Source organism: Cryptosporidium bovis (assembly GCF_009768925.1).
Source record: "Cryptosporidium bovis isolate 45015 chromosome Unknown contig_20, whole genome shotgun sequence".
Classification (NCBI taxonomy): domain Eukaryota; phylum Apicomplexa; class Conoidasida; order Eucoccidiorida; family Cryptosporidiidae; genus Cryptosporidium; species Cryptosporidium bovis.
The window spans coordinates 274,888-287,607 of NW_027125014.1; the positions used below are offsets into that span (position 1 = coordinate 274,888).

Sequence of the window (12,720 nt, forward strand, 5' to 3'; positions counted from 1 at the left end):
TGACATGTTTGGGTATAATTTAAAGATTCAGGTGCGTTATGTCCACTGGAATGAAGATGGGAGGAAAGTAATATCGGGGGAGAAATTATTTCGTGTATCCCTGGAACATAATAAAAAAGATCTACAGAAGGGAGGTGTAAAGTTGACATATAAAAAGGTATACAGAAGGAGTTATATATTGTTTGTGTTTTTAAAAGAGAAGATAGGAGAGGGGCGTTGGTATTTAGTAAACATTATATAAATATATATATGTATACGCATGTATATTATTTATGTGCTATAACTAAAAATGGGTAGCAATAATAAATGGTTTATTAAAAAAATACTTGGTTTGGGTTATTTTTTGTCTATACTTTTGGTATTTACTAATTTGGTAGGTGTTTACTCGGAGTCATCTAATTTGGCTTATGGATCAGAATTTTATGATGATTTTAACACTACAGAAGTCGAATCTTCTGCTTCAAGTCATGAAACTGAAGGAACTCCTCCCCAAAGTGGTAAATCAGAATTAGCACCTGAAGATGAGTTGGAACCAGGACACGCATCTCCAGAGGAAAGTACAGTATCGTTAGTTGATGCACAATTTGATGATTCTCAGAGTGTATCTGATCCAAGTTCCTTGAATTTAAAGGATGGTTTTACGTCGGATTCATACTTTGGGGACCAAGTGGGAGCTTCAAGCTTTGGGGATATATCAATGGAGTCTTCTCAGGTCCAAACTCAAACGGGACCACTTGAAACTGGATTAGAACCAGTAGTAACTAAATCTTCTGGAATAGAGATGTTGATCACAAGAAGCGCAGAGTTGTCAATAATGAATATGTTTCCGCCACTGGAAGATGCAGTTGAATTAACAGTTGATGATTTGAATAGGTATTCATCTGTGGAGCTTAGAGATGAGAAAATAATGCAAGATGAAATATCTGAGTCAGTTGAATACTACAAAGTAGCGATTCCTGCCTTTAATGATTACATTGGAAGTTTGGGTACGAGCGACCCGAGAGTTGAAATAGGAGTAAAATCAAATTTCGAGTTATTTGTAAATGAATACCAACCGAGATTTGAGCGTATATTTATGTTCTTGAAATCAAATTTGGGAAATTTGAGCAATGAAGATAGAATTAAAGTAACAATAGCACTGTTTTCATCGGTTACATTTAATGAATGTAAAAAAGCACTTAAAAACATCAATATAACAAACTTAGACTTGGAGATATGCACATTGATATCAAGAGAGGACATTTTGACGATACAACCTGAAGATTTACCTAAGAATGTGCTAAAGGAGAAGGACGAAATATATCAACTTAGGGGAATATTGCTGTCATTACCCTTCCCATTATTTACAAATGCATCAGACTTAAAGTGGAGACATAGTAAGAATCATCTTGGTATATATCAAGCATATAGTGGCGGAGCCATAGACGGTTTTGCTCACTTTGATTTTCTTTCTAAAAAACTTCACGACATGATCACATTCTTGTATTCACCAGTTTTTCAGTTTTGGGACGATACTAGAATAGAACTTTATCATGGAATTAAAAGTCTTAAAGGAGTCCTTGTCGGTGATAATTCGAGAAATGTTAGAAAATTAATGTCCAAACTAGCTTCGTTTTATGTTAATTGGTTTTCTGGGGGCAATAAAGTCAAAAAACCATGTAGTCGGGAATTTTACGAAGTTTTGACTGTTTTGCATCCTGTTTACGAGGGTATTAAGGAAATTAGACTAATACTTCTGCAAATAAGGGACGGATTTGACAGTGGCTCCCTAAATGAACGCGATTTTGATGGAATCATTACCAGAGAATTGCTTCAGAGGCAAAATGTGATAGTCGAAAGAAGAGTAATCACAAATTCAATATCACAAATGTTTATTAGTATTTACAATGGCTTTAAAAATGGTCATATTCATAAACTTAGAAGAGAGGTATTGAGAATACTGGCAATCTTAGAGGAAATAGATTTTAATTCCAGCGTTGTTGTTGAATTACAGAATTCGTTGAGGAAATGTGCTAAATCTGGAAATACTAATGATTACTTTAAGAGTGAATTGCATTCAACCAAGAGAGTATTTTATAAGTTAGTTAAAATGGCAAGGCAAGTTAAACCCGAATTTCCATATCCTTCTCCTTCAAGCACGTTGTATATTAAGGGAGTCAAATTTGGTCTTAAGAACCTATTTAGAAAGCACTCAGCCAGAATTAAACATGGTTACTATCACGAAATTAATCCATTTGGCAGAAATAAATCATCGAAAAAGAAATAAATAGTATGTAGTCTAATTTTAACTATATTAGTAAAAACAGTGGTTATTATCTAAGTTGGTTATGTAACCAAAATAATCGCTGATTAGCTAACTATTTTCCTTAAAGACGAATAATACGCTCAAGTTATACTTATTCTGGAATTTATTGAAATTATAAATAAATTCTATATATTGATGGTATTGACCTAAATATACAAACTGTATTAGGCCCAATTTTTCTAATAGTAAGTATGTTTAGTTGTATATTTATTACTTGGAGGACTTATTTGTGAAGTAATACAATAAGTTTACTATCTATTATGTTTAAAAGAAAGGTATTATTATCAGAGTTTTATAGTGATCCAGTAAAATAACTTTATTCATCACAAATACCAAATTGTGAGTAGTCTTGTTATTCAAAACGTATTATACTAGAGTATATCATAAATAATGATCTGAATTTTGCGAAAAGATTTTTAATAAGGAATAGTACACTTGGGGGCAAATACCTTGTTGATAATAATACTTCTTTCCATCTCGTTTTTTGTCTTTGAATTCAACTGAACTTGTTAAATGTGAGTTAGAATGACTGAAGATGAAATTCAATACAACACCGTTATATGTATGACTCTACCCTTTTGTGGTGTTAGATGAGGTCGAGGTTGATACGGGTCATTTATATTTAGAAACTGAGGTCCATCAATATGCTTCCAACAATTATGCCTGCATTATAGAACTCCTTTACCACCTCCTTTTTAAACATATTTGAATATATGTATGACTTGCCGGATATATTATTATATGTAGTTGATATTGAATCTGGAACTTCAAAAAACCAATCTGGAATCAATGGACACATTAATCTTTTAATTTTACTTTCATTTTTAAAGTTAAGATTACAGTCATTGAAGTAGATGATGTTCCACCATATAACTGTAATCATAAACAATCTCCATTTGAAACACCTGTTGCAAGAATTTATATATAACGAAATAAAGCAGTCATCTATACATAAATTGTCAATACTTTTTACTATTTGACTTAAATCAAAATTGATCAATTTATTATTTTTATTGTTTCCAAGTAAAGTTAATATTGATTGATTTGGTGAGTTATTTTCTTTTCTAACATTATTTACAGAAGGTTGCCTTCTTTTTACTTTATTGCCATTATTGTATTCACTTTGTTCATTGTTATTAATACTCGTTCTTTTATTACTTAGTCGGTCTTTGTTGGATTGCTTTGTATTTATAATAATATCAAATAATTTAAATAATAATGATGTAACATTTAATGAAAATAATGACATATCTACATTTTTTCTGTATAAATAATTTGTTATTATTGAAATTCCATATATAAATAGTTTCGACTCTATTCCCACGTTTAAAGACACACTAAATGAAATAATTTCCCTTTCTTTTATTAAAACCTTACTAGATAGTTTCCTGCCAACAGTTTTCTTATTAATAACTTTCAAATTATTAAAATTTATATTGTAAACAGTATTTTTCTTTCCCGATAATGTGTAACAATCTTGATCCTTTTTATTTATATGTAAATTAACATATGTTGAATTTTTATTAATAGTATTGTTGTTAATACCAATCCTCAATATGCTATGGTTATTAATTTCATTGGACCTATCATATTCAATAAATTCGGCGGAGTTAACTGATATTACATCAAAAATTTCTATATCACTCATTTTAACAAGTTCTAATTCACTTGAAAAAACTAATTTATCTATATTTTCACCGGGATTATTTTTCGTTTCTAATTTATACAGGCTAATTAAAAATCTATTATTATTGCTTGTCTTTTCTCTAAATGTTATTTTTGATATGAATACAAATATTTTAAAGGTGGGATGTCTTATTATAAAATCAACTCTCAGATAGTTTAATATACAATCTCCGTATTTTACCATTATATTACCATTATTAATTTCACTATTATTGTCATAATGTATAAATAATAGATTAATTCTTGTATAAAAAGTGTTTTTACATTTATTTATTGTAGTTTGAAAAAATCCACTTTTACCATCAAATGGAAATATTTTGTATGGTAATTCACTTCCTGGTTCGCAGCTACAATAGTAGTTTATTTTCCCTATTAAACCACCATTCGCATTAAGTAGTATTAATTTTGATATATACTCACTATTTTCACTATTTTTTGTATTATTATCTAACTCGAATAAACTTTTTTTAATTGTATTGAGTAATATCACCTTGCTTTCCTTTAAATAAATCATCTTGTCAAATTCTTCCAAGCCATAATCTAACTCAACGTTTTTTTCGTAATTGTTTGATCTATGGCTATTTAAATTGACAAAATGTAACATTTTTGTAATGCCATTAATGTAAAATCCATTATTATTCGCATCATTAACGATTGGTGAATAAATTGAAAATTCTGGTACTGATATTTTTTTCATATTTGCATGAAGTATTACACCCAAATATTCTAATGCCTCCATGAAAATATTACACAGTGTGGAACAAATGATAATATTTATTTTTCTAATACCAGATGTTTCTATGCTTTCGCTCACATTTGACAATATTCTCCAATCAAATTTTTCACTTTCACAGTTTAAATTAACAAAGTCGTTTATATACATAACTTTTTTAGCTTCTATACTTGTCTCCTCAAATATGTAAACCAATACTTTATTAATATCATATATATATGTATTACCTTCATTGTTTATTATGTATATATTATCATCCATTTTTTTTCCTATTTTTATTGACGTAACCAAAGGATTACAGTACTTGTTATTGCCCAATCTTAGCACCTTGTATTTTTTTTTTCCATTTGAAATAAATATACAGTAAACATTATTTTCGGAACTTCCAATTAAAGATAATGTACCATATTCTGAATTGAATAATACCAATTTTGAATCAAAGCATGTTATTATATTAATAAACCTTACATCCATCATATTTATTACCTCTATCTTACCTTCAAGGTTTATTTTAAGCCTAATTACGTCCATTTCTTGAGTTATTAACATCAAAGTTAATTCATCTATTGCGGAGACGAACATCAACTCATCTAAAAATTCATCTATTCTCCAAATGTATTCGCTCCTAATCGATAATGAATTATCCATATAATCACAATTTTGATCCTCTTTTTTAGTTAAAAACAACATTTCTGACAATATTATCCCTTTATTTGTTACACTCAAGTACATATTATTACCAATTGATAAAATATCAAGTGTAATTAACATCGAAGATGTATTGTCACAAGAAATATTCAAATCAGTTATATTTTTAGCGTAATATTTGGTAGTATTATTATTATAACTACATTTTATTATAAAGTCAATTTCACAATATCCTATAGGTTTAATATAGAATAATAAGAAACTATTTTCGCTTAACGCAAAAGATATTATATTGTCAATACCTTGTTTCTTAATATTGAAATTGTGCAAGTATTCGATTTTCAGTGAATTCATTTCGAATATTTTTAGCAGTGTGTAATCCATCCATCCATATTTACTGTCATTTAATTCAAGCATAGTCCATTTTTTTTTTTTAGCTAGAAGTACTACTTTATTATCATCCATTATTATACTGTTTTTAATGTCCACTAACTCGTTTTTATTTGATACAGAAATGTCATTTATATGTTGCTCTTGCAGTTTTATTCTTTTTATTCCTCCTACAGAAGATGATATTAAATATTCTCTATTCAACATATGATCGTTAATAGAACATTTATTTATTGCAATTATATCTGGAAAGTCATCCGTCATTTTGATTGAGTTGAAGTCGCTTATTTCAGTTTTGAATATTTTATCATCTTTAAAATACACACTTAACTCCAAAACAATAGAATTGTCAAATAGAAACAGGGCTTTTAGCAATTCATTATTACTCTCGTAAAAATAATCTACTAACAAAATCCTATTACCACAACTTAAATTCATATTAATTTGAACATATTTAACCTCTAATTCACCTTCTTTATACTCATATCCAGATTCACGTTCAAATTCACATTCTAGCCTCTCCTCTAATTTAAATCCCCTATTTTCGTATATACTTTTGTATAATTTATTCTTAAAGTCGTTTTCAACACCATTTAATTCATCGATTTTCGGAGATAAATTGCCAAATATAATTATTATTTGATTATAAAAATAATCATATATTAATATTAGTTTCTTATTTAAATAGTTTTCGTGCCCATATTCACCTAATACCGGTTGATTATTTGCATGACTTTGCATGTGGAAAACATGCAAGCTATTATTGCATAGTTGTGATTTATTATTGCCATGAATACTGAATTGGTTACTTAAACTAAACTCGCTTCTACCAATGGTTAGATTCGGATTTTCAAGCTCAAATTTGATACTTTTCATTATTGGCTTGATATTATTATCTTGAATAAAGAAATATGGATTATCATTTAAAATTTTATTATTAGAGAGAGTACCATGCCAATCCGGGATTATAATTTGAAAATGAGGAACAAAGGTATCAAGCTTTTTCAGTAATAAAAATAACAAGGTTTTGCTTTTAAGTTTGTCTCCAATTAATACCAAATTACTTAATTTATATTCTGACTGATTAATGTATATTAAGTTGCGAGAACAAAGTTTAAGCTCGATACTTTCAATATATTCTTTCCCAGAAAACATTATTTTTGGGCTTATGAATATTACATTAGACATGTTTAGTGATATAACTATGAATCCAGTGAAGTAATCAAACGAAAAAATAATATTATCACTATTAACAGTAGTGTTTTCTGAATATTTATTGCTAATATTCAAATTGCAGGTATAAGTTTCGAGAAGATTAATAGTTGAATCTATTTGTATTACGAACCTCTCAGTAAAAAGTAACTCATTTGTGTTGAATGGGTTATCCGTATTTCCAATTTTGCAACTCTGACAGTTATTACAGTGTGGAACGGAAATTTTTTTCACAGAAAGAAGAACCAATCTATAACTTGAATCTAGAAGAATAATAAAGTCCATATTGCTTTCAATAATACTATATTTCCATAATCCTATGCAATTGTAATCCAATTTAAATTTTAAAAATGCTTCATCACAAATATTTAGTTTATCAATATATTCAGCACTGCCAAATAAACCATCTTTTAGGACATATTCCCCATTGTATAAATAAATCTCTCCACTATTCAATAGCAAAATATCACTGTTTTCACTCTTGTTACATGGAAAAAACCTTCCAGTAATAACTTTTTCTATATTATAGCCTAATTTGAATTCCTTATTCAGTAACATCTTAAGCACGTATGGCATTAATCATGCAGCACACTTTTCTAAAAAAAATGTATACACAAAGGTTCACTCATATACAATATTTTTGCCTATTTATTCAAGTTATCAAACATTTTGTTTTTAGAATTATCTCACTAATTAATGTTTCCCACTTTTCATACAATTTTGACTTGTATTTACCGGTAGGTTATTTGGCGCCAACCAATTATTTGAGAAAATGTTGAAAAAGGCATTTTATTGGAGAAATAATACCTTCGGGTGAATATTGAATAAATAATAATTGAGCAATCTGTAGTGAATTTCAGCAGACTGTTTTCTGAGTAAACTTGTTCAAATTTCGATTTTTAATACACATTAACAGTTGCTAGATGTATCTCTGTCTTTATTGCAACAAGAAAGGATATATTTGATTACATATCTTCAATTAATATATAGTATTAGTTTTGGTATAGCTAGGTAAGAGAATATGGGGAAAGGTGGAAATGCCTGCAAGAGAAACCAATGTAGAGAAAGGAAAGTAGCTGCTGGCTCGAAAGAAGGAAAGTCTCAACTCAAAGTAAACGCGGAAGCCATGAGTTTAAAGTGTCAAATTTGCTTGCAGCCATTCATGAAGGTACAAACTGGCCCACTGTTGAAACAACATTGGGAAGCGAAACATCCGAAAAAGACATTTCATGAATGTTTTCCAGAAATTCAATTAGAGTAAATAGCAATAATAAACTAACATTATATTTCGAAAGATAATACTTTAACTATATAAACTCAAAACTAAGCATATTAGTTATTTGATGGTTTGTTGGGTGTATTTTATTATATATTTCTTTATTCTCTGTTGGAGTTATGAGATGGTTATCAAGGCAAAGTTGTCCGAGAAGGAATACAAGAGTTGGTGTAATCTTCCATTTTCTTAAATATGAAACAATGACAGCGGAAATAGATACGATTTCATTTGTAATATTTGTAGAGACGATGATTAGTGGGAATATTTCTTTGTAATTGCAAACCATTTCTAGCTCTTTAAGAGCATTTATAGTTTCTTCTAGTAACGGTATTTCTGTGATTTGCTTATTGTTGGTATCACGACCTTTTTTGTTTTCTAAGCCATATTCATTTTTTTTTATATGAATTAATTTTATATTACTATCGTTTCCATTGTCTTCTATTTTGTTTGGTGTCAAATCAAACACGGTTTTTATGTTCAGTGCTTTTAGAATATGTGGATGACAACCCTGTATAACATTTGCCAGATATATTTTAAAGTCTTGACCCCAACTAACTATAATGGGATATTCCATTGAAGCTATTATTCTGCTCTTGAGGCAATCAGGTATATCTTTCATGGACTTATATTTTGAGATTGATATAGATTCAATATCCTCTGGTTCACTTATAGGACAACATAAAAATGGGAATTCATAATAGAAATCTCTGAATCCACCTTTTAAAATATATATATTTTTTACAAATTTAATAGATTTTTTAAAATAATATTTAACTTTGTTTTGAAATTTATTATTAGACAAATCTATACCTTTTTCTGCATCTGTTTTAGTATTCTCTTGTTCCTCTTGTTCTAAAAGATCACCGTTTTCATCGTATAAAATTATGTTCTTTCTTTCATTTTGAATTGTGATATCATTATATAACGCATCAAAGGCACTTATTACTTTCTCAAATGAATTGTTACAATCAATGGAATTATTTATCATTATTCCGGATCTTGATATTTCACTTTTTTCCCTCAGATCAAAAATTAATACTGACTCTTTTTCTATTAATTTCCTTACGTCCTTTTCACCCAAGTCTTTCAAGTCTTTTTTTAACAGTAGCTGGTAAGCATTGTATAACTTCTTACTTGAGATTTTTTTGCACTTTAGTAATTCTCCTTTTTTCAACAATTCTTTTATTTTCCTATTCTCATTTAATATATTCCCATATTCTATTGCATCATATTCAGACATTTTTTTCCTATAACTTATTTCAAATCAAGTGGATATAAATAAAATGATATTTAGTGTTCATGAAAACAGTTTAAAACATTAATGCTTTCATTTGTAAAATAATTTTCCTTAATTTGAGACGAGACATTAATTATTATATTGCATGCACTAAATAATGACGGCCATTGGATTTCAGCAGGGTTAAAAGATAGTTTTGTGGAAATAATCATTTGAAATAAAAATTTCGGACAATATATTGTGATTATCAGTAAACTCATTGTTGGAAAGTGGGTAAATTAGTACATTCGTATAAAAATACATGAAATATATATATAGTGTAGACTAGTAGATATAAACGAGAATTTCAAGTACTTTTCAAATAAATCCTAATTATCAATTTAGAGAGTACAAATACAAATAAAATTATTGATAAAAAAGATGATAAATCAATAATTGAATAACAAACTAACATACTGAACTCTGACCTGACTGTAAGAGCAACACTGACATTAATTCAGAATAATACTTTTGTATAACTTAAGTTATAACGATTTTTGAGCTATGTTAACGTCGTAAACAAATTGTTGAGAATTCGGAGTACTAATATTATTAGTATTTATAATACCAGAACCATTACAAAAAGTGCCATCAGTATGTTTATTACTATAAATGTTGACGTTATTTCCAACTGAAGAATGCATCGTTTTCTGCGAGGAGAAATCGGTTACATGATTATCAAATCCGATAATTGGAGGGCAACAGTTTTGTAGAAGTAGTGGCATGGTTGGGTAACTTCCTGCTAAATGTTGTTGCAATAAACAAAATTGAAGTTGTTGTCCATGAATTGCAGCTATTTGGTTGATATTTTGACCAATTAAATTTCGAATGTCAGGGTTTGTTACTCCTAGCGTAGAAGTAGCAATAGCTGCAGCAGAAGAAATAGCATCTGGGAAAGTAGATGGAATAAACATTCCAGCAGGATGCGCAATGTTAGGAGTGGTTACACCTATACCAAGAAAAGACGAACCAAAACCGAAGTTTGGAATCGAGATACAATTTCCATGTTTTTGGGGGTTAGGAATCGCAGATTCAATGCTACTACCAATAGAAGGAACAAACGTTGAAGCATTTAAACCATTCATATTCACATTCCCGCATACGAATAAATCCTGAAGATTCTGCTCTCTTGATGCAGAAATTCGAGGTATTGGGGGAATCTGTATCAAATTTTGAGTACCATCGGTGACATTATCATTACTATTATTATTATGATTAATGTTTTTAGCATCTGCATTCATATTTACACTGCTCTCAACTTCACTTGCCACTGCCCCCAATATAGACGAAGATGAAGACGATGAAGATGGAATATCATTGGATGTTCGGGGTGACTTTATAGCTCCAGAAAAAGAAATAAAAGATAATGGAGATGTGGACATATTCGAATTCGAAATAAAGCTATGATCAAAATGTTTTCGTTCTTTCCTGTTAATATGTTTTTGCATTAATTCATCAGGACTTTCACTCTTTGTTGAAAAACTACCTGGTATTGGCGAAAAGCTATTTGCGCTTAATGGAGAGGATTGGGAATTGGTCAATGTGTATAAAGGTACAGTAGTTGGATCAGATGAACCCTTTACAATGCCTTCACCACCACTCGTACCCCCTACAATCGATCCATTTCTAGGCCTGCTCTTTTTCAGAGAGGCTTTCCTACTTTCATGTAAAGCGCTGTAATACTCAATTAATTCTTTTTTAGCCGGATCCAATATTGGAGGGTCGTGAAGATCGTCCGGAATGACCCCCTTTACGTCAATATAATCTAGAACCGCTCTTGAAAGAAGAGAAGCTGCTTCTTTACCGTACTTTGCTTCACTAAAAGAACATTGCCTTCTACTAGGCTTTGTGGACTCATGAGTCCAAAATACAACTCTCCATTCTTTCTTCCCACCTGGTTTATAAACCCTTTCTCCTCTTGCCCTAGTGGGGGTCCTATTCTTGGAATTTGCCAATGTTTGCGTCATTGAAATACAAAAAAATAAGCTAGTTTTCTTTTATAAAGTTCAAAGAAAACCCGGAATACCAGTATTATGTATCGATTACACCTAACAAACCTCTATCCTTGCATACAAGGAGGGGGGGAGAAAAAATAAGTGGAAAACTGACTTATTTGCCGACTTATGCGACTCCTACCGTCACACCTAAAGGTGTAACTCCCGATTTTTTGTTGATGGCTTATTGGTTATGATTCAATTCTCACAACTTTTAGTTTCAAGTAATTTAAACTATCTTGAACTTTATCGTATCGTCCCTATCCTTACACCCAACCTAATTGGTAAATTAATTCTATTTAGTAACCCCACGAAAACCAGTATTTACTGCTCGCTTCTCTTCTCATTCATCTACCCTATCTAAGATTTATTGTTTAACAGTGACAAGTGTCCGTCATACCGCAAATCAGTCTAATGCAGTAATTATTAGATAGGTTGACTAGACAAAAAACATTTTAGCTATTAACCCGGGTGTGCTCTTTTATCCAATACGTATACACAACAATGGCGCTAAAATCTTTTGCTATCCTGTCTGACACCAATTTTGCATTTATAGGGATCGGCTCAAATAAAGCTTGTCTGAATAATATATTCTTAAAATTGTAGAAAACGACAACACCATATTCAATAATCTTTCATTAATTCATTCACTTTCCCCTCCCCCTATTTATTGTTTCTAAACCGTATTTACTTCGTTATCCCGAAATTTTCTCTTTCAAAAAAAGGCGCATTTAGCGCCAAGCATATTTTTACTAATATTTTAATTCAAATTTACACGCTACTATGAAAGCGTTAATATTGAATGAAGAATGTGTGTCTAATAGTAATCCTGCAGCTACCAATCTTAGATTGCACTTTTAAAATAAATATTTACACACTGAAATGTTTAATTTGAGTTAGATGGAGTTAAGTTTAATCTGGTAATAACACCCCTAGGAGGTAAAGCAAAGGAGCGCTTCCCAATATTAGTGTAGTAAAATTTAAACCATTACCTTACAGTTTAAGTGGGGAATGTATTATATGAGGATTATACCATTAATAAGCACATTTTCATGTAAATTTAGTTTAAGACGATAAATTAAAGATACTCAACTTTGAATTATATACAAGATAGCCAGTTCCAATTTTCAATCTCGGAAATATATTTGTTTGTCTTTTATTCTTTCTTTTTTGATTTCGTTTTTTTGATATTCATTGCAT

General features: G+C 30.0%; 4 protein-coding genes across 4 annotated transcripts; 1 reads left to right on the forward strand and 3 right to left on the reverse strand.

Moving 5' to 3' along the window:
* Positions 1 to 289: 289 nt before the first annotated feature.
* FG379_001052 (uncharacterized protein) lies at positions 290 to 2,266 on the forward strand (the record flags this gene model as incomplete). Its single annotated transcript, XM_067326655.1, has 1 exon — positions 290 to 2,266. One exon carries the CDS (start codon positions 290 to 292, stop codon positions 2,264 to 2,266), a length of 1,977 nt encoding a protein of 658 aa, XP_067184304.1.
* Positions 2,267 to 2,927: 661 nt separating this feature from the next.
* On the reverse strand, positions 2,928 to 7,532 carry FG379_001053 (uncharacterized protein; the record flags this gene model as incomplete). Its single annotated transcript, XM_067326656.1, has 1 exon — positions 2,928 to 7,532. One exon carries the CDS (start codon positions 7,530 to 7,532, stop codon positions 2,928 to 2,930), a length of 4,605 nt encoding a protein of 1,534 aa, XP_067184305.1.
* Positions 7,533 to 8,281: 749 nt separating this feature from the next.
* On the reverse strand, positions 8,282 to 9,490 carry FG379_001055 (uncharacterized protein; the record flags this gene model as incomplete). Its single annotated transcript, XM_067326658.1, has 1 exon — positions 8,282 to 9,490. One exon carries the CDS (start codon positions 9,488 to 9,490, stop codon positions 8,282 to 8,284), a length of 1,209 nt encoding a protein of 402 aa, XP_067184307.1.
* A 521-nt stretch (positions 9,491 to 10,011) lies between these two features.
* FG379_001056 (uncharacterized protein) lies at positions 10,012 to 11,493 on the reverse strand (the record flags this gene model as incomplete). The annotated part of the gene is made up of 1 exon (XM_067326659.1): positions 10,012 to 11,493. One exon carries the CDS (start codon positions 11,491 to 11,493, stop codon positions 10,012 to 10,014), a length of 1,482 nt encoding a protein of 493 aa, XP_067184308.1.
* Between the last annotated feature and the right edge of the window lie 1,227 nt (positions 11,494 to 12,720).